Raw genomic sequence first — 22,996 nt, 5'->3', positions numbered from 1 at the left:
GTGACTGAACCTCCGGAAAATATTTCCAGAAAATTAAATTTGTGTGCTGCTTTGTGTTTTCTTTGTATCATTTGAAGATGTTTACAAAAAGATTCATTTAGGGGTCCAAAAGCAAATATTTCAGATGTTTCTGGCATAGAGGTGCAGCTGAGAGATATTTCTAACTGGCCTGTGTAGGGCCCCAGTGTCAGCTTAAGTAACTGATTACAGAAAGGAGTGAAGCAATTTTCAATGGGTAATCTCCATCCCAATTCCAGGAATTTCTTTGTCTCCTTTCTTACTTTCCCAGATGACACAGGTGATGACCAGTGGGAATCAGAAGAGGGTAATTGAATTCCTCTTCTCTGTGTTCCCACACCTGCATGAAGGTGCCCTCTTACTCTTTATTCCCTTGCTTCTCATCTATGGATTGATCATAACAGGAAATCTAATGATATTCATTGTCATCCAGCTGGACATGATCTTGAACACCTCCCAAGTATTTCTTCATCAGTGTCCTCTCTTTCCTGGAGATCTGGTATACCATGACCACCATCCCCAAGATGCTCTCCTGCTTAGTCAGTGAGCAGAAAACCACCTATCTTGCTGGTTGCCTCATGCAGATGTACTTCTTCTACTCACTTGGTATCACAGAAGGCTGTGTCCTGACAGCAATGGCCATTGACAGGTACATAGCTATCTGCAATCCTCTCCATTACCCAACCATCATGACTCCCCAACTTTGTATCCATCTGACAGCTGGATCCTGTCTCTGTGGCTTCCTCCTTGTGCTTCCTGAGATTGCATGGATTGTCACCCTGCCTTTCTGTGACTCCAATCAGACCCAGCAGATCTTCTGTGACCCCACACCTGTGCTGAGCTTGGCCTGCACAGATACATCCCTGGTGGTCATTGTGGATGCCATCTGTGCAGTGGAGATCCTGGCCTCCTTCCTGGTCACCGCCCTATCCCACAACCGGATCATTGTGGTGATTCTGGGGATGTCCTCAGCTGAAGGCTGTCACAAAGCCTTTTCTACCTGTGCTGCCCACCTTGCTGTATTCTTGTTGTTTTCTGGCAGTGTGGCTGTCATGTACTTGTGATTCTCAGCCACCTACTCAGTGTTATGGGACACAACAATTGCAGTCCCTTTTGTTATCCTTGCTCCCGTCCTCAACCCCATTTTCTATAGCCTGAGGAATAAAGATATGAAAGATGCAATTGGGAGGCTTTTCTGCTGCCAGAAGAGGGCTGGTGGGGTTGGGAGCTAGATTGAGATCCTAGAGAGTCTGAAAACACTCCTGGGAAGTTCAGCATTGCGCTGTTCCTTGTCTTGTTCATGATTATGCTTCTCTGTCTATTGTCACAGCTACCTGTTCTATTATTATAAGCAAGAATGAAAAACTGCTGTGTCCAAGTCATTGGTAGCAATCGTATAGCATGTTTACATCGACGCCCTTAACGTGGTTGTGGTAGCTGAAAACAGTATATGTGGGTTTTCCTGCTTTATAGTGCAGGCTAGCTTCTTCCTTACACTCTATCAGCTAGACTCCTGCCCTTCTTTTCTGTGGTCCCACGTGCTGGTGAGACCAGAGAGCAGGACAGAAGAGACATGAAAGACACCATGGTTCTTGATGTTGCTGTTAACTTTCCCCCAATCCTCTTTCTAGTAATGAACCCCATGTTGTTCAGCAGTCCACATCAATAAACAATTTCCTTACACTAGAGAGAAGGCTTCTCTGCTTTTAGCTTATTTAATCCACAGTTAATTAACAGCTATGTTCTGATCATGTACACCATGTGTTGTAGAATTTTAGGCCACTGGAGTGACATCGAAATTAGTAACAGTAATAGTCTACTACATTTCCCTAGTGATTTACCATTTAAAATATTTTTACATATATGAATCCTCTTCATGTTTTAAAAAGAACTAAAGTAATTAGGTCAGATAGCACCATTATTTATGTGTTGGAACACAAGCTCAAAGAAGTTTAATGACTTGCCTAAAGTCATATAGGTCGTTGGTGACAGCTGGGACTTAACCTCAGAACTCTACTTCTTTCTCTGTCCCCTGTAAATACATACTTTCATTTAATCTATTCAGTGTTCAAGAAAAGAAATTATACAAGTTTTTCCCCCAAAGTTACATGAAATCTTACCAGTCTTCGATGAGTACTAGGACTCGTGTGTTCTTTCCTCTGTGAATTTCTCAGTCCTCAGGTGATTGTGGCATCATGGAAAGACTATTGGACTATGGGGTTCAAGGACAAGATTTTATACCTTTTTCTGCCACTAAGTTGTGACTTTTCCTTGTCTGTAAAATTACATGTTTGGATTAGATCAGTAGTTTCCCAAGCTGATGATTCCCAAACTGATCATCAGAACTTATGATTGAGCAAAAAGTTCCCAAGAATATTCTGATGATGAGTCAGATGTGGGAATGGCTAGATTAGATAATTACTAAGATCATTCCTAGCTCTAGGGCTCTTTGATATGCATAAGAGATAAGATTTTTTTGAAACTGTCTGAGTTTATGGTAAGGGCCTTACGTGTATTAACCTGTTTATCCTCACAACAATCCTGCGAAATAAATATTAAACCTTCTTTTTTTTTTCCAAATGAGAAACATTTAACACGGAGTTTCAATAACTAGTCCAAGTACACAGAATGAATTGTTAGGAATTCAAGGCAGATACTCAAGTCTATCTAATCCCAGAGACAGGTCTTTATATGCCATGATCTTATGCCCACTTTACATAGCTTTGATCCTAGACCAATTACTAAACCTAAGAAGAATTCCAAAGGAAATATGGTATTCAGTGAGTAAATGTGATGATTAATTACACAGAAATTGGTAAAAGGGGTTATTCCTCCAGATTTCAAGATTTATTTATTAAAAAAAAAAGTTTGAATAGCAATTCTATGTTAGATGCTCTGTTAAGTACAGAGGGCTCCCTAAGTGGCCTTTGCAGGCCTTGGAGTCTAATGAATCATTATCACTGCTATTAATAAGTGTCATTATTCATTGAATTCACCATTTTTCTTGGCATGAAATATAATGGTTCCTATAGACTCATTGTTCCCAACCATTAGGCTATTTTATTTCCTCTAAACCTTCCAAAGTTTAGTATTTGTGCTTCAAGCTGCTTTGAATATGTATCATTTTTTGTCCTTCCCTCTCTCTCAATCCTGCACATTGATTCTTTTCACAAGGATAACCTTAACCTTTGGAATGGAAGCTCTCCTACACTGTTGGTGGGAACGTAAATTGGTATAGCCACTATGGAGAACAGTATGGAGGTTCCTCAAAAAACTAAAAATAGAACTACCATATGACCAAGCAATAGCACTCTTGGGCATATACCCGGAGAAAACCATAATTCAAAAAGATACATGCACCCCAATGTTCATTGCAACACTATTTACAATAGCCAAGATATGCAAGCAACCTAAATGTCCATCAACAGAGGAATGGATAAAGAAGATGTGGTACATATACACAATGGAATATTACTCAGCCATAAAAAGGAACAAAATAGTGCCATTTGCAGAGATGTGGATAGACTGAGAGACTTTCATACAGAGTGAAGTAAGTCAGAAAGAGAAAAACAAGTAACATGCATTATCTCTTGTATGTGGAATCTAGAAAAATTGTACAGATGATCTTATTTGCAAAGCAGAAATAGAGACACAGATGTAGAGAACAAACTTATGGATGCCAAAGGGGGAAGAGCGGGGGTGGGGTGAACTGGGAGATTAGGATTGACATATATACACTGCCATGTATAAAATAGATAACTAATGAGAACCTACTGAATAGCACAGGGAACTCTACTCAGTGCTCTGTGGTGACTTAAATGGGAAGGAAATCTTTAAAAAAGGGGATATATGTATACATTTAACTGATTCACTTTGCTATACAGCAGAAACATTGCACACACGACATAGCACAATATTGTAAAGCAACTATACTCCATAAAAATTAATAATAAAAAAGAAATTATTGGTGACAACAACAATGACAAACCCATATCAGCTTATGGTAGCAAAAGGAGAAGGAATAAAGGAGGAAGGAGGGAGGATCTGTCATACAGTTGGAGGCAGAATTCAGAGGAACGAGACTAAGACAATAATTCCATCCATATTCTTCATTGCTTCACTCCCTTGGCCTCTTCCTAGGCCCGGCCCTATTTCAGTACAGGAGTATCTCCTATGTATAATAGTGCTTTTGCTTTATGCTTAAGGTCATCAGCATGAGAGAGTAGCTATTTCCCCCATTTGTTCTGAACCTGAAGTTACCTTTGGAGACATAAAGTTGTCTCTACACCTGTGAGGAATCACTCTTTAGCATATCTGAACAAAGGTAATCTAGCTTCTGCTTGAACACTTAACCAAGGTAGTCTCCTATAAGGTTAGGTAATTCTAATTTTCAGATAGCTTCTCCTTATTAGAGTAAACTTAGGTGGTCACTAAGACTAAGGATTTGAGATCATACTGTTTGAACATGAACCTTGGCTTTTCCACTTTCCAGCTGTACAACCATGGGGAACTAGCACAGCTGTCCTGAGCCTCTGTATCCCTGTCTGTAATATGGGATCTTCAAGGATTTTGAAGATTAAATGCTATAATGTGTATAAAATGCTGAACACAGTATTTCTATAATGCTTATCAAATATCAGTTATTATTAATCAATGCTTCTGTTACTTTTAGTATTGTTCTGAGCTGAAAGTCACTTCCAGACCCCTAATCTTGTACAACTCCAGGGGATGCCATTCAATCTTTAGTTTTTGCTTTCTGGAATCCCAGTAGCAAATGCTGGGTTACCCAAATTTCACAACTTAAATTACACAGGATCAAGCACTGAAATTGTGGTATGAACTTTTGGCTCAAACAAAAGAACACCTTGCCCTTGCACACATAAATAACAGAGTCTTGGTTAAGATGCAACAATGTCTCCCCATGTTGGAAATTTACTGCCTTTCAGAAGACACAGTTATTTATGTTTTAAAACTAAAAAAAACAGTAAGTTATAACTAAACCCTTTAGCAAAAGAGTCAGTACTCTCGGAGCATAGGATTAAACACTGCTTCTCTAAAACTGGGATTGGAGATCCTCATTCTCTTCATTTAAATTTCATTTCTTGTCTCTTGCAAGAGGGAAGAGATATGGGAACATATGTATATGTATAACTGATTCACTTTGTTGTAAAGCAGAAACTAACACACCATTGTAAAACAGTTATACTCCAATAAAGATGTTAAAAAAAAAAAATTTCATTTCCCTCCGGCAGGGATTGAAACCCCAGGGAGCAAAGCACCAGGTCTGCATAAAGCACATATGTTGGCTATGCAAAACCCTGGTTTGGGTCATTTAGCCAGTGATATCCCTAAATTAAATACTTATTTTTCCTTTAAAAAATAAATGTTTTATTGTTTATTTTGCTATGCTAGATCAACTTTTGTATATCTTATATCTTTGGATTTATCAACTCCCATGCAGGGTAAAGTACCAAAATCAAGGAGATAACATTTATTTTTGATACATATCTCTCCTTTCAATAATCTCTTCCCAACCCATCCCCTTCGTCCATTTAAAATCACTATGTTCAGAGAAATAAGTCAGTAAAATATCTATATTTTGAAATAGAATTTATTTACAAGAACTTGTTTTCATATGCAGAGTCCCTAATTCTGATTTGCTCTAAAGTTTTGGCAAGTGTCTTATCTATCTAAGTCTAAATTTCCAATTCTGTAAAATAGAAATAATTATTGCTTTCATAAATATGGCTAATTATGATTTATCCTTTACTTTTCAGTTTAATGTAACTTACTCAAGGAGAGAGTGCATGTGTATTTTATTACGAATTACCACAATTTAAATTAATTAATTGTAATTAATTACAAATTAATTGCCATCTTAATGTCTAGAATCTTCAACTCTTTTAGAACACCCTAAGCACAGGAACTTAAAACAAACAAAAAAAAAAAACCAGGGTAACATCTGTTTTGTTCATCATTTTATGTAAAGCTTAGCACATCATCTGATATACAGTAAGAACTAAATAAATATGTGCTGAATTGAGTGAATGGATGGATGGATATCTTTAAGATGGTAGAAATACAAATACTTTGGGATCTTTATTATGTAGATAAATGTAATTCTACATAGAATTAAAGATTTTCATATAGTCAACATTTGATTGTCTACTAACAGTAGATATCCAATGCATAAATAATCCCTAATACCATCTAATAATTAAATCCTCGTATTTCTCGTATGCTAAGCTATAGGACTATTTTTCATACATTAAAGGAAATAATTAGCTTAAAATGAAAAAAAGAAGTAGTCCAACATAAAATGTAATCCTATTTCCTGCCATGGACTCTACTCCTTCACTTTCATACTTTACACTGGGAATAGACATTAAGACCACTGAGACCAACACATCTCACAAATTCTCCCTCTGGCTAATTTACTTTTTTTTCTTTTTAATAAAAATATCTGGGAAGTATTTTTGCTTAATTATATTTTCCTTGATATTGTTCCAACACTCAAGAGTAATGACGAGAGTTCTGGGCTGAGTAAAGGAAATAAAAATAAATGTAACTTTTTTTTTTTACTATCAGTTATATGCTGGACGTTTTGTGCTGTGGTTTACAGACCTTATCACTAATTCTCAAAACAACCCTCAAGAGCATATTTTTAGTAAATGATGAAATTGACTCTTCAATTAAGAAAGTTTGAGTTACTTTACAGAGATCATGTAATTAATAAGTGATTAAATGAACTAGGATTTAAACCCAGATATATGTGATCTCAAAAACATGTTTTTCTCTACTACACCAGTGTTTTCCATTTTAATATATAAATGATTGATATACATGAAATGATTATAAATTGTACATGAAAAACCATTTTTGTTCTAAAATTTATTTAACAAATATTATCATTTATCACATGACTAAATGTATTTACATTAAATCAAGTAAATTTGAAAAACTTACATATTGTAGGTAAGACACCTATTTGACCAAAATCCTAAGTATGGTATACAAATGTCTGGGATTTGAAAAACACTGCAGAGTATCATATTACTAGAGAGAATTTCCAGTCTCTGGTCTCAAGTCACATGTGGCTGTAGCAAATAGCATAATGGCTGCATTAACACTGAAAACTAGGCAGCAGTTCAGTATCCCATGTAGAAAATCCCTGAGCACTTGATATTTCATCTATGGCTACTGAGGATACCCAACGTCAGGATATGGTCTTCTCACCATATCCTGAGCCTCACACACTTGGCCTGCCTCCTCCACCTTCACTCCAGCATCCCTGTCCTCTTTAACTGCCTCCTCACAGCTTCCTTGATCTCCTTGTTGCAAAGCTGTAGATAAAGGGGTTGAGGAAGGGTGTGAGCACCGAGTAGAACACCGCCAGGGCCTGGTGATAGTCCAGCGAGTAGCTCTTCTTCAGTCACACATACATGAAGAGGATTCTTCCGTAGACGATGAAGACCACAGTGAGGTGGGAGGCACATGTGAAGAAGACCTTCCTCTTACCTGCAGCTGGAGGAATTCTGAGCACTGTGCAGACGATCAGCACATAGGAGCTAAGGGTCAACAGAAAGGAGGCCAGGATCTTGCAGGAGTTGATAACAAAGTACACTAAGACATTGATCGATGTGTCAGTACAAGCCAAGCTCAGCACAAGAGGGAAATCACAAAAGATGTGCTGAATGTGATTGAGGGCACAAAAAGGGAGGTGGGAGACCAAGGAATTTTCAGCCAGTGGCCCAGCCAAGCCTCCTAACCAACAGCCAACAGCAATCTTGACACAGAGTGCTGGGGTCATGCTGGTAGGCTAGTGGAGAGGCTGACAGATGGCTAAGTACCTGTCATAAGCCATAGCTGTGAGGAGACAGCACTCAGTAGCCCCAAGAGAGTGGAAGAAATAGATTTGCAGAAGGCACCCAGAGAAAGAAATGGTCTTCTCACTGAGCAAGTTCAACAGCATCTTGGGAATGGTGGCAACTGTGTAGCCAAGCTCCAGTAAGGAGAGAATGCTGACAAAGTGGTACATGGGTGTGTGGAGCCGGGAGTCCAGGCAGACCACCAGGAATATCACCAGGTTGCCCAGTATAGTAGTGAGGTAGATTAGGAGCAACAAAAGAAAGAGATAAGCCTGAACACCCTGAAGATGGGGAAAGCCCAAGATGATGAACTCTGTTACTTTGCTCCAATTCCTGGGCTTCATTACTCACCATTCATATCTCTGGAATGTAAAATATGGAAGGATGAGAAAGAATGTTGAGCCAAAGAAGTCCCAAGAAGAAGGCTCAAAGTACTTTTCTTCTCCCTCTGCACCTCCAGAATAAAGCACATTCAGTACCTGCTCTAAGAGGCCAGAGTTTCTATCCCTCTCCCTAGCCACTGTCAATAGCTTCCTTCCGAGTATCCAATCTTATAATCAGACTTAAAACGTCTTCTCTGATTATACAGCCCATTTTGGGCCCCTGTAATCCATTCTATAACCAATTTATCTTGCTTAATGGAATCTTTATATGTTTTAGAAATTTAAGTATTCCTCATCCAAGGCTTATATTATCATTTATACATAGTACTAGTCTAAGGTATAAATTATCATTTATACTGATAAAATGTTGGCAGTGTACTGGACCAAGTTTCCATCATTTTAACTACATATTTTTATTTCTAATTTTAATTTACTTTCTTCTTCAACTTTCTGGATACCAAAGAATTAACCCTTTCACCCCCAGCTCCCTCCCATTTCCTTATGGATACACAGATCTAAGAGCATCTTTCATGGTCATGTAGATCAGAGTTTCACCTCTTTTGGATGGTGGTGAGAATCCTAGTCAAGGATAAGGGGGTTTAAGTAAATAAAAGAGCCACAGAAAACCAGGAGGCAAATCCATGTCTCTCCATTTCTACTTCAAACTGTGGTCACTTTATCAATCCTTCTTACATACCACTTTCCCCCTCCACCAACCTCAAATCCACTTTTCTGATTTATTGCTTCACAAATGGTAAATATTTATATTCCACTGTGTTGAGGTCAATATAGCAAAAGTTAACTGAACATTTTCTGTGTTGTAAGCATTATACCTAGAACAGGAGCTTAACCGATAAATAAAATATGGCACCTGAAGGTGAGAAACTAATATTCTAATAGAGAAAACAGAGAAGCAACTGATTTCTTTACAACTCTTTATTGGAAAATTCCATCACCATAGAAATATACTACCATTTTCACAAATTTTGCAACACAAAACAAGCCCACAAATTCTTTCTCTTGATTCACTTGTCCCACAGCCACTGCTCCATTTCCTTCTCTGTCCCTGCAATAAAACTCCTCCCAGAGGGGGAAGGGTAAGCTGAGATGAAGTGAGAGAGGGGCATGGACTTATATACACTACCAAATGTAAAATAGATAGCTAGTGGGAAGCAGCCACATGGCACAGGGAGATCAGCTCGGTGCTTTGTGACCACCTAGAGGGGTGGGATAGGGAGTGTGGGAGGGAGATGCAAGAGGGAGGAGATATGGGGTTATATGTATACGTATAGCAGATTCACTTTGTTATAAAGCAGAAACTAACACACCATTGTAAAACAATGATAGTCCAATAAAGATGTTTTTAAAAAAAAGTAAATAAACATCACACACAAAAAAAGAAAAAATTAACTCCTTCCAGGAGTTGCCTATACTCATTGCTTCTAATTCCTCTCTTCCTGTTTCCTAATTAGAACTTCATCACATCCTCTCCATCAAAACTTCGCTCCTCAGAGCTACCAATTATCTAAGATTTGCTAAATGCAATTGGCATCTCTTATTCCTTTGCTTACTTGGACTCTCAGCCGTTCTTGACAGAGCTGATCTACTCTGCCTCTTGACACACTTTCATCACTTTGTCCTCGGGATGCTATACTTTAGGTTGCTTTCTACCTTAGTGATATTTTTCTTCTCTTTGCCGTACCTTTTTAATATCACAGTTCGCAGAGGTCAGCATTAATTCTTCTTTTCTTCTTTCTTTGTAAAGTCACTGCTTTGTTAATGTCATCCAATGACGTGGTTTAGAACATCATGTATGCATTGACTTCTAAATGAATTCCCCAACCAACACTTCTCTCCCTTACTCCAGACTCATATATTCTTCTGTCTACATGCATCTCCTATTGGGCATCAAGTAGCCATCTCAAACTGAACTCCTGTGGGCACTATTCGTAGTCTTCCCCATCTCAAATGATGGCAATTACCATCTTTCGGCTAATGGGCCAAAAATCTTGCAGTCATCCTTGTTTATATCTTTCTCTCGTACATCCAGGATCTATATTTCACTTGGATCAAGCCACTGTCATCGTGAACCTCTGTTAATGTAATCGACTCCTAATGGATCTTCTTATCTGCATTTGTCCATCAATAGCCTAATCTTGATGGAGCAACCAGAATTATCCTTTTAAATTATTAAATCAGGTCCTTTCTTTTCCACTGCTCAAATCTCCTCAGTGACTTGACATTTTACAGTCTTTGTTGTAGCTGTTTCCTCTTCCAAAATTTTTTTCCCACCGAATATCTACTTGGATATCTTTTTCATTTATTCCAAGCCTTTGGTCAAATCTCGCTCTCTCAACCAACCCTACCTAGACCACCCTAAATAAGACTACAGTCTACCTCCTTTTCTACATCCATGTCCTGTACTGACGTCACCTTCCCCTACTCTACTTCTAATTTTTTCCATGGTACTTATTATCTTTTAACATAATATAAAAAGTATTTCTTTTATTATCCCAATTATTTATTGTTTCTCTCCTCCATAAGAATGTAAGCTCTTTGAGAACAGGGAATTTTTTGTTTGTTTGGTCCACTGATGTACTCCAAGTACCTAGAGTTGTATCTGGAACATGATGACAATTCAATAAATACTTGTTAAATGAATAAGCAAATTCTTTACTATAAATGCTAATTTGCGTATACGGTAGGAGTTGGAAGAGCAGTAAGTGATCCCTGGGCCGGAAGTGGAGATCATAAAGACCTCCCAGAACACATAATTTTCATATGAAATGAAAAAAAAGTGTCAGAAGTTCCCAGATGGAAAAATTTTTTTTAAAGTATTCTAGGCACAAAGGAATACTTGTGTAAAGACCAAGTGTTATAAAAGGCATCCAGTCTCCTCTTTCTGTCCCCCAAGATTCTTACCACTTCTTCCCTCTCCAGGCCCCTCTAATCCCAGCCAAACTAATATTATTTACTTTGCTTTTTTCTGGCTACACTTTCTTCTAAACCCAGGCAACATGACTACCTCTTATACAAAAATCTTTCTCATTCCAATATTAACATATGATGTTTCTCTACTAAGATGCCAGAGGACTGCTTCTGGACAGAACTCTTCTATGGGTGATCTTGCTTCAGCAGAACCATTTTAAGATCAGAGATTCCCTTTTTGCTTTAGTTTTCCTCACTTTGAACTCATGTCTGTCTACTACCCAATTCTGCCTTCTACCTCCTTCAAATCTTGGATGCAGGTATGCCTCCGCTAAAATATCATCCCAACTGTTACACTGACTGTATCCTCCTAGTTTTTGTTCCTTGTATTATGTTCCCTCTGTTTGTACTGGATTCGTTTTCTGCTGTCCGGCCATCATATGCCGTAGGTCAGTCTCACTGCTTTTCAGTCATAGCCAAAGCCAAGTTTCTTATTTAGCTATCTATCAAATTCTGAAATTCTTCTTTTAGAGAGAGAACCATGAGCTTCTTTTTAATCACACAGATACCAAAAAACGATATAAATTAAATATACTTGTAATGAAGGAGGAAGTTCATCGGTAGGAAGAACAGGCATAGGTAGTGTAGAAGTCATTAGTGCCGCTTACTAAGTATTTCTATACTTTCAGGTACATGTTAGGATTACATTTCCCTTACTCTGGTTAAGCTTGGCATAGACTCATGGATTCATCTGGCCAATAAAATGTGAAATGGAGATGGAATATGCCTCTTCTGTGGCAGATTTATTTTTTTTACAATAAGTCCTTGTTGGTCTTCTGTTTTAAATATAGTAATGTGTACATGTCAATCCCAAACTCCCAATCTATCCTTACCCCTCACCCTTCCCCTCTGGTAACCATAAGTTCATTTTCTAAGTCTGTGAGTCTGTTTCTGTTTTGTAAATAAGTTCATTTGTATCATTTTTTGTTTTTTTAGATTCCTCATATAAGCAATATCATGTGATATTTGTCTTTCTCTGTCTGACTTACTTCACTTAGTGTGATAATCTCCAGGTCAGCCATGTTGCTGCAAATGGGATTATTTCATTCTTTTTAAAGGCTGAGTAATATTCTATTGTATATATTTTCCACATCTTCTTTATCCATTCATCTGTCGATGGACATTTAGGTTGCTTCCATGTCTTGGATATTGTAAACAGTGCTGCAATGAACATTGAGGTGCATGTATCTTTTCAAACCATATTTTTCTTTGGATATATGCCCAGGAGTGGGAATGCTGGATCAGTGATGTACTTCCTAGTCTGTCCTATTTAACACCAGGTTATTGAATGCTATATACATTTGGGTTCACCTGTTTTAACTATATCTCCCTAACAATGCCTGAAGCTCATCCTTTTAATATTTATTTGAAAATAAAATTGTTAAAAGTTTAAAAATAAAATAAAGTCCTCCAATTTTTATCCAACTCAGATCCTTTTTTTCCTAGATGTTTTACATTCCTTCCCTCTAAATTTGAATATAAAGCACCATTCCTGGAGCTGTCCTTCTCCATATCTGGCCTCCCAACCCCACTCGCAGATGAGTTATGTAGAGACCTCAACTCAACTTTCAGATATACATGTGGGTTGGCTTCAAGGTTGAATGTTGGAAGCCAATATCTTGTTCTTTCGTTTCTCAGGAGGTAAAGTTTCCACTTGACTCCAAAGACTTATTCTCAAGCTATACATTGCTTCATTGCTCACTGATGACTTGCTGTCATTCACTCCCTGGATACTCTGCCTGGGAGATCAAAGTCACCATGACCAGGTCAAGCATTATTTCCCACTGAAAATGGGCACATCTGTACTCTTTCAACTCCCCAGTTCACAACGCTCAGAGATTTTGACTAATCCCCTCACACCCCACTCAATATGGCAAAAAATACTCATGCTTTTCCCCTTGCATTGTTGTTTTATTTCATTTTCTTTTATAATTTTTAAATACTACTGTGATTCAGTTTCTAGCACCAAGAGACTTCGAGTCAGTGTTGGAAGAACATTAGGAACTATCAGTCACTCTATAAGCCTCCAAAATTTTGGATTTCCTTGGATCACTAAGAATATTTTAAATGTATAAGAGGTTCCATCAATTTATAAAAATAAAAGATCTTTTAGTATCACCAAGAAAAAGAAGAAAAGCTGAAATAACAGAATAAAAAGAAACAGTCTGCACCAAACTTTATAATGTCCTTGTGTATTTCGTTTTTATTCAAAGCAGTGAAAACTCAGATCTTCTTACCCATGAAGGAATCCATGCTATGGGCATCAAATCCACAAATGGGCATCAAAGCTTTGCTGGGACTGACAGGGCCAGAAGGTCCTTGCCCCATTAAACAGTTCTTTCCCATTGTTGAAATGTCTCAGTTTGATAAACCGCTTCCTTCTATTGACCTGAAATCTGAGTTTCACCCACCATTCTTAGTTTTTCTCTGTGGAAAAAACCCATTGTTTTAGTACAGATTCATAATTTTAAACTTTGTTTTCAACATCATAGGGATTTCACTGTTTGCCAAATGGGTCCCTATATTTAGTATTGCTTCTTTTGTTTACAGTGTACCCTCACTAGAATACACTTTATCCAAAGTCAGTCCGTAGACTCCTAAACCATTTTCTGGCTCAAGTTCCCTCACATTTTTCCTTGACCATCCAAGGTGAACACTGATGTTTCCTGCCTCTAAATTCCCTGTAACACTTCCTCACTTTTCCTCCAATTATATCTTGTCATGTACTACAATTATTTTTCATGCATATATCTTATTGTCCCAAAGCAACTCTCTGTGAGATTTTTCAAATTAAAGAAATCTCATATTATGCCCCATCTTACAGATGCTTAGCACAATACTTGGTACATTGCAACCATTGTGGCTAATGAAAAAATTGTGATAATTAAGATGACTTGCACAACTCCTTAACTCACCAATTACTCATCCCCTCCCATTGGTCTCCTGATATTATAGTCAGGGCTCTTATAAAACCTACCACATGTATAAATTAACATTTATCTTACTTCAGTCCTTTGCAATCGTACTTTATTCCCCTTACTCCAAAAAAGCTTTTTGAACAAAGTCCTTGTATTCTATTTTCTAGTCCCTACAGTTGCATTATCCACAGCCCTATATTATTGAAACATAGGACCAAAGAGCTGGGAGTTAGAAGGGGGTTGCATTTTAGAGATCATCTTGTTCTACATCTTCATTTTGCAAAAGAGGAAACTGGAATCCAGAAAGGAGAGATGACTTTCTCAAGGTCACACTAATTAAAGTATAGACAATTTGCTAATTCTGAGCCCAGACTCTCAAACATTTGGAAAGCAGAATATCTGTGTGTGTGTGTGTGTGTGTGTTCTTTAATAGTTTTTGTGCTCTGAATGATACGTCCTGTGATCCCTAATTATTCTCCTACTCTCCCTATTTCTGAATGCTCTAAGTTTCTTCCCAGTGCTCAGACTAGAAAATAACATGATGACAGAAATTCCTGACTGACAAAATTCTTAGCCAGAGCTTGACAGTGGGAGGGCTCTTGACTTTGGCAGCCCAGCTACAGCTCAGAGTCTGGAGTTGTGGAAAAAACTCTCTGCTCACTTCCAATCTCTTATTTACAGTGTTACAGTCACATACTCTTGGGGCCTGGAAGAGTTGGAGTTTAATGCTTCGATGGAACCTGTGGGAGTAAGTCAAACCATGAAAGATTCCTCTCCCATGACCTATATTCTCGATAGGGTCCTTATAGAGGCAGAAACCCCTGGGTCTCTGCACAAACCTCCTGAGGTTGCTAAAGTGCTCTCTCAGGAAGGGAAACTGTCATACAAGAAGTTCATTAGCCAGTGGTACCTCATAACCCAGTAGTTCACTACAATAATAATAACCACCATTCCAAGTTGAGATAGAATATCTCTCAGGGCAATGAATTTATTTCTTCAGTAAAAACAATAATTCATGTGGGAGCTCTATGTTCAAATGGGTTCCTGTGTTGTGCGATCTGAAAGAAAGCATATACCTTCCAATTATGACAGGATCTTTCTAAAATGTGACTGGCTTTTTTGGACCTTGAGAGAATAAGGATGGAGACAGACTGAGGATATAAACACGGTCAAGGCAGACACTTAATCCTGCCTGTTGCTTGTATCTATAGCAGTTTTATTTCTCTTACATACAGGAGCTTTCTCTTTGCTGTTATCTTGCTCTGAAAAGAGCCCTGCCTCAGGATCTTAGATTTCAACCCCAGTTTTCTTCCAGCCATTTATGTGACATTGGCCAACTAACCAAGTGTTTGATACCCCGTATTTCATATGAGTAAGATACTACTTTCCTCATATGAAAGTAATAATGATCAAATGTGATAATGAATGTAAAAATGTATTTATAAATTATAATATATTATGCAAAAGGTTTTAAATAAATTTTTCACTTTCCCAGTCTCATTCATACCTTCAACGTTGTTCATACAAATTTTTCCTTCTCTACCTCCTAATCTATGCTTTGAGGATTTTACTTTTTTCAAACTGAGTTGTGAGGGTTATTATTTTTTGGCTTTTGTGCATGTACTTTAACTAATAATTTAAATTTTGAGCCAAAGTGTTATTTTATTCCTTGATTGTTATGAATAGATTTTTAACTAATAATTTTATTTAATTAATGACTATTGATTTATTCAGGTTTCTGAATCTCCATATGCCAATTATGGATAAATAACCACTATCTTTTTAATTAAAATTTCCACCCTTCTCTATTTCATTTATTCTTTTTGTGAACTAGAATATGAGCTATCCTTGAAAGATCTCCACTAATTCTGCTACCTCCCCTCCAACTGATATCCTATCTTTGCTGGTGTGTGGGTAAATTAACACCTGGCTTTTCCCTGACAAAGATTCTCTCCTTGACCAAACTCTAGCCCAGTTCCTCTGAACCTTGTCCTTAACTAAGCCTCTAACTTGTCCTATAATAACTATAGACCTTCAGTACAAAAGGTTTGGCTACCCCCACCCCCAAACGCATACACATTAAAATCTTGAACAAACATTAACATAGTTTCTAACAGCTCAGTGTTGCATCCCAAGGATGATCTTAGCCACCACCTTAATAAAGTTGCTGCCTGAGAAAGTTCAAAGCTGCCAGAAGAATTCACTATTTATTCTAGCTGACACCAATAGGCCCTTGATGACCCTTTCTTAGAGCTTTTACTAAAAAGGGTTAACAACTGTGACTCCTTCCCTTATCCCTTTGAGATGTATATGGATCTAACTCAGGAGTCTTTCTCAAAGGACCTGAAAGCCATTCCTTTAAAGTATAATCATCGGGAAAGATAAGGTCTCTGTCACAGGTCTCTGTAGGAGAGTAGAATCTTAAATTAGATCATTGCCAGATAGCAGGCACAGCTGGCCTAACTGCATTTACACGGACCAACCCTTTTAATTTTTTTACTTCCCTGACTCTACTGAGTGCATTCTCAACCCCCTCTCCACTTCCTCATTCTTCTTTAAAACCCCTGTCACCTCTGTACAAATTGAAGTTGAATTCAGTTCACACTGGACCTTCTACCCTATTGCAATAGTATATTACTGATTAAAATCTGTCCTTACTACTATAACTAGTGTCCAGCTTTGTTTATCTTTCACACTGGCTCGCCTTGAAAAAAAACCCTTATTTGTAGTATTTGTTGATTTGCATAGTGTAAATATTCGCACCATGTCTGATTTCAAGCTACCTGCTCACAAAATCCCTGACAATTTGACAATCACCTCTCAGGAATGAAAAAACTACAACTAAATAAGACAGTAGAGGTGAATCTCATAAACATAATGCTGAGTGAAAGAAATCAGGCACTAAAGAATGTGTACTGTAAGAATCAACCTATGTAAAATAACAAAACAGGCAAAATCAGTCTACAGTGTTGGATGTCAGGTTATTGGTTATAGTCGTGGGAAGGAAAGGAGTGTGTTTAATGTAAAGGAGCATGGGGAAAGTGTTGGAGATATTTCCAGTGTTCTGTTCAGAATGCTCATTACATGAAAGAGTTCAGTCTGTGAACACTCATTGAGTTGCACATTTATGTTTTGTACAGTTCTCTGTATGTTTGTCCTACTTCAGTAATGTTTTTAATTGGTAGTCTACCATCTAGCTTGTACATTTTGCATCCCTTTGCCTAGTTTTAGGTTCTGCATAATAAAAGCGTTGTGGGAACAGGAGTTGACATAGAGTACATCATTCACTTGGAGTGTAGTCAAATTTTTACCACATCAAATAGAGGGAATAAAACAAACTAGGAATCAGGCCCAAATAATGTTGAGTCTTTCCTTCTATAATTTCTGACTTCTTTTGCTTTCTGTTTCCCATGTAAATTTACATTAAATACATTAAAACTAGGTGTGGAGGATTTGCAAGAAAGAGATGAATGATACTACCTTTCATTCGTAAATAGGAAGGGAGTGGGCTCCAGTAGTGACTGGAATCAGGACAGAATCACTAAAGATCAAAATAAGTCAGTGACAAGAGTGGGTAAGATTCATTACATTTTCCATTTATCACATTTTTATTGAATTCTCACCATGTTTAGATACTTGCTAGATTCTGTATATATATATATATATATATATATATAACAAGATACCAAACTGACATGATTTTATTTTTTATTATTTTTTCTGTTCAGTCTTTTATTAGCTGTGAGTCCTTGAGTGATTATTTTAACTTTTGGTTTCTTCATCTACAATATGAAGGATACCTACTTCATAGGAAATTTCTGTTTTTTGTTTTTTGTTTTTTTTTTGGTTTTTTGAAGAGGATATCAATATCAGGGGGTTTTTTTGTTTTGTTTTTTGGGGTTTTTTTAACATCTTTATTGGAGTATAATTGCTTTACAATGGTGGGTTAGTTTCTGCTGTATAACAAAGTGAATCAGCTATACATATACATATATCCCCATATCTCCTCCCTCTTGCTTCTCCCTCCCACCCTCCCTATCCCACCTCTCTAGGTGGTCACAAAGCACCGAGCTGATCTCCCTGTGCTATGTGGCTGCTTCCCACTAGCTATCTATTTTACATATGGTAGTGTATACATAAGTCCAAGTCACTCTCTCACTTTGTCCCAGCTTACACTTCGCCCTCCCCGTGTCCTCAAGTCCATTCTCTACATCTGTGTCTTTATTCCTGTCCTATCCCTAGGTTCTTCAGAACCTTTTTTTTTTTTCAGATTCCATATATATGTGTTAGCATACGGTATTTGTTTTTTCTCTTTCTGACTTACTTCACTCTGTATCAAACTGACATGATTTTACACTAAATTATTTTATAGACTTGTAGGAAAAACTGAAAAATTATATCTATATCTAACTATATCTACATATACACAAATGTGCATACACATTTAAATTTTGATACATATTTTGAAGGAAAACAAAATTCTTCAAAAGAAAAATAAGTAGCATAAATTAGGATGGGTGTGCAGAAGTCCTTGAAAAGATAATGTCATTTAAAAGTGACATTTAAACAGAAACTCATGCAAAGAAGAATGAGCCAATTGAAGTGTTGCTGGGGTTTGGGGGGGGCAGTGTCAAGTTTCAAGTGTCAAACCATACAGATCTTAATTTATTTGAAGAACTCAGAGTGACAATGTGGCTGGGTAAGAGCGAACTGATGGAGAAGAGGTGGGAGTCAATGTTGGAGAAGAAGGAATGGGAGACTTTTGTTGAATCTTATAAAGTTTGATGAGGCTTTGGATTTTATCCAAAGTGCAATTGGTAATCTTTCACAGTTTTAGAGAATGGCATATCCAATTCAGTTTTAAAATATGTCACTTTAGTTTTATATGGAAAATATATTAGAATGGAACAAGAGTAGGAGCACGGAGAGTGTGTAGAATATTATTGTATTAATCCAGTTGAGAGATATTGGAGATTTACACCAGGATAGTAACGTTAAAGAGAAAGAGGAAAAAAAACAGATTTGAGGATATATTTTGAAGAAGGATTGGTATGTGTTAATGAAGGGGTAGAAGAAGAAGAATTGAAATAAATTATTTGAAATTTTCTGACCCAAGCACAGAGAAACAAAAGTATCAAGGTTTCAGGACTGGAAAATTGAAAATTTACCTGTGAGTTTCATCAAATATTCAAAGAATGAAAAATTATAATCTTATAAGAACTCTTGAAGAGCCTAGGAAGAAAAGAAATCTTCATTTTTGACCAGTTAGTTTTTAAATTCTTGAAATACATCCAGCTAGAGTTGTTAAGAGGCACTTGGATGTATAAGTCTAAAGCTCAGAAGAGAGTTCTGATTTGGGTATATAAAATCAAGAATGGTTGGCATAGGTAGGGATGAAATTTAAATCCATAGGAATAACTCTGAGCATCTAGGAAGACAGTGCTACAAGACAAAGAAGACTGATAAAGACCAATTAGAGAGATAAGGAGAAATTTAATTAATTAATTATTTGACACTGATAACATAGAATCTAAGAGACAAACTTTTTTTTAAGAGGAATTGGTTAAGTGTATCAAGAGTTCAAGAAAGAGGAAAGACAAGAAGGGTCTAATGTATTTGGCAGTGTGGAGGTCATTAATGACCTTCGCAAAATATTGGTTGAAAGGTCTAAGCCAAAGCCAGATTGAAATGGGTTGAAAAGTGAATAGGAAGTGAAGAACAGGAGATAGAGTGTGCCATTAATCATGTTAAGAAGTTTGACTGGAAAAGAGAACAGAGAAATAGACTGCTAGCTAACTGGAAATGTGTGACCAAGGAAATGTATATGCTTAATTTTAAGAATGGAGATACTAAAATATTCTTAAATTCAGAAAGCACTGTTCAAGTAAAAAATAAAAGCATAAAGATGTAGGAAATAGAAGAAAGCATAAAGAAATAAAGCCTTTGAGAAGGTAAGAGGAGATGGGATTCATTGCATGTGTGATGATGAGAAGATTATTCAAGGTCAGGACAAAGGTACATAGAACTTTTATGATATCAACAGAGAAATGGAGGAAGAACCTTGGTCGAAAGTCAATGGTGGGTGGAACTAGCTATCTCTCCCTTCCAGAAGATGGTTCTCTTAATGGCCTTAATGAGTCCCTTGTTATGAAGACTGTAGGTAATTGGGTTGACCAGTGGTGTTAGTACAGAGTAGACTACAGCAAGTGTCCAATCAAGGGTGAGTGACTAGCTCTTCTTTAGTCACACATACATGAATATGATGCTCCCAAAGAATATGAGGACCGCAACAAGATGTGAGGCACATGTAGAAAAGGACTTCTTTCTTCCTGCTGTTGTTTTTATCTTCAATATAGCCCCAATGATTCTTCCATAAGACACCATAATAAAGAGGAAAGTGATAAGGATGATGAAGGCATTGATGGCAAAGTCCACCAGGACCTTATTGGATGTGTCCTTGCAGGCCAGGCTCAGAAGAGGTGGAAAGTCACAGAAGAAGTGTTGGATTTCACTGTAGCCACAGAAATGGAACTGGGAGACCAGGATGACTTCAGAATTGGGACACAGAAAGCCACAAGTCCAACAACCAGCAGACATCTTGGCACAGAGCGTGGGGGTCATAATTGCAGGATGGAGGGGTCGGCAGATGGCCGGGGATCGGTCATAGGTCACTGCTGTAAGAAGGTAGCATTCAGAGGTCCCTAGGGAGTGGAAGAAGTAAGTCTGAAGGAGGTATCCTGAAAAAGAAATGGTCTTCTTATCACTGAGAAGATTAGCTAGCATCTTGGGGATGGTGGTGGCTGTATACCATAGCTCCAAGAAGGAGAATACTGACAAAGTGGTACATAGGTGTGTGTGTAGGGCTGCATCCAATTGTATGACTAAAAAGATGAGCATGTTGCCACTGATAGTGAACAGGTATGTCAATAGCAGCAGGACAAAAAGCCAGCCCCTGACATGTGTCACTTTGGGGAAACCAAGGAGCACAAGTTCAGCCAGGCTTGAATGGTTGTGTGGCTCCATGGGAGGCTGAGGTGGGGAAGGAAAGGAGAAAAAGCTAGATTGAGGTGACTGCAAAATCCAACTCAGCACTTTCTCTTTACTGTTTTCCTTTTTTATTTAAAGGAGAAATTTAATTACTACTACCACAGCTACTACTATTTACACTACCCTAAAAATAGTAATAGCTAACTCTTATTAGCACTCACTGTGCATCGAGCATTTTACAAGTGTTTTGCATTCAATATTTACTTTATTTTCACACATCCAATGAGATAAGTACCATTGTTACACCTATCTTGCAGATGATAAAATTTAGGAATAGAGAGAATAGTGAGGTTATGAAGGTTTTCTATTTCATATAGATACCAGGTCACAGAAACAGAAGTTGACTTTATGCACTCTAACTCCATGGTATTTACCTCTATACTACGTGACCTTCCCCTAGCATTCTATTCCCCCTCCCCAGGTCAGAGTTTTTCCTTCAGTCAGGTCTCAAAGGATGAATTTTGTCCATGAGATTAATGCGGTGGCAAGCCTTTTCTAACTGTTCAGTTCACCTCTCTAAACCTTATTGGATACACATGTGTCAGGCATAAGGAGTACAGAATTAAACAAGGTATAATCTCTGTGACCAGACACTTGCACCCTCCTGGGGAAGCTGACAAAGCAGTCATCTTGATATAGCCTGTGAAGTACAGAGCACTACAGAGTGCTAATGGAGGGGCCCATTTCTCAGACGAAGATGACTGAGAAAGGCTCCTCAGAGGAGGAAGGCTTTGAGCAGAATTTTCAGTAAGAGTAAGAGTTACATGAAAGGGGAAAAGAACCATTTTAGACAAAAAGCACATGTGCAGGCACTGAGCGGGAAGCAGCCTTAGTTAAGGAAATGTATGCTCCCCTTATAGTAAGGCAACTGGGAAAGCTCACCCAATGATTTGGGACCTTACCCCCAAAGGTGGGGGGAGCCACTAAAGAACGTTAGGTAGATGAATGATGTAATCATATGTAGATTTTTAAAACTTCACTGATATTTAATTATTCTAACCTCAAGCTCAGAGATGAAGGTGTGAATTTGCCGTGTGGTTATTGCTGATGGAAAAATGAGTAGGGTGTTAACACATCGGGTGAGAGAATGCAGACTAAAAAATGAACACGATAAAGTGGCAATTAGCATAAATCCTGCATTTTCAGAAAAATAACTATAGGTGAGAAATATATAGCTGGCTTGGTGATATTTCATAGGAAAAAGTATTGGACATTCTAACTGTACTCAAGCACAAAGTGAAGCAGGGGCAAAAAGAAAAGAAAGAAAAAGGAAAAGAAACCATCACAACTAAAAGAACACAAACAATGTGACTTTAAATGCATAAAAATGGTAACCAATGTCAGTCACACCATATCCTGTGTAGAGCACACTGCATTTGGTAAGGGCTGTCTAAATTCTAGCCACCAAACCGACAAACTGCAGTCTCTTGCTTCTTTTTGTAATCCTAACATTTGTCTTAACACATTAAAGGTATTCAATACAAACTAATTGTTTAATCAAACTAATTAATTTAACAATTGTTTAAAAGTTAGTAGACACCCCCCAATACTTTCCCTTCAACTCATACCACGTACCTAAATCAAAACATTGCTCCCAAACACAAGTGTCCTGCAGTGGAAATTAACTTCCGGGCTTGATATTTTTAAATGCTAAACTGATTCAAAGCAATTAGTGTTTAAGGCGTTCTACTTGAATCTCTTCTATGCTAAATAAAAAACAGCAATATACAGCTTTGGAGAAGAGAGAAAAATTATCCCCTGAAAGTGACTGCTG

General features: G+C 37.7%; 3 protein-coding genes across 3 annotated transcripts; 1 reads left to right on the top strand and 2 right to left on the bottom strand.

Moving 5' to 3' along the window:
• The first annotated feature begins 222 nt into the window (after positions 1 to 222).
• Positions 223 to 1,250, top strand: OR6K6 (olfactory receptor family 6 subfamily K member 6). The gene is given in 2 exon segments (XM_024116002.1): positions 223 to 472; positions 474 to 1,250. Coding segments are annotated over 2 exon segments (960 nt in total). The 5' UTR covers positions 223 to 289.
• Positions 1,251 to 7,295: 6,045 nt separating this feature from the next.
• Positions 7,296 to 8,250, bottom strand: OR6N1 (olfactory receptor family 6 subfamily N member 1). The gene is given in 2 exon segments (XM_024116001.2): positions 7,296 to 7,357; positions 7,360 to 8,250. Coding segments are annotated over 2 exon segments (933 nt in total). The 5' UTR covers positions 8,231 to 8,250.
• Positions 8,251 to 20,247: 11,997 nt separating this feature from the next.
• On the bottom strand, positions 20,248 to 21,198 carry OR6N2 (olfactory receptor family 6 subfamily N member 2). Its single transcript, XM_024116014.2, is given in 1 exon segment — positions 20,248 to 21,198. A coding segment is annotated over 1 exon segment (951 nt).
• Positions 21,199 to 22,996: the final 1,798 nt, after the last annotated feature.

The sequence above is a fragment of the Physeter macrocephalus genome, chromosome 4 (genome assembly GCF_002837175.3).
Source record: "Physeter macrocephalus isolate SW-GA chromosome 4, ASM283717v5, whole genome shotgun sequence".
Lineage (NCBI taxonomy): Eukaryota > Metazoa > Chordata > Mammalia > Artiodactyla > Physeteridae > Physeter > Physeter macrocephalus.
Note: the sequence above shows the minus strand (reverse complement) of the source record. Positions and strands in the feature narration are given on the sequence as shown.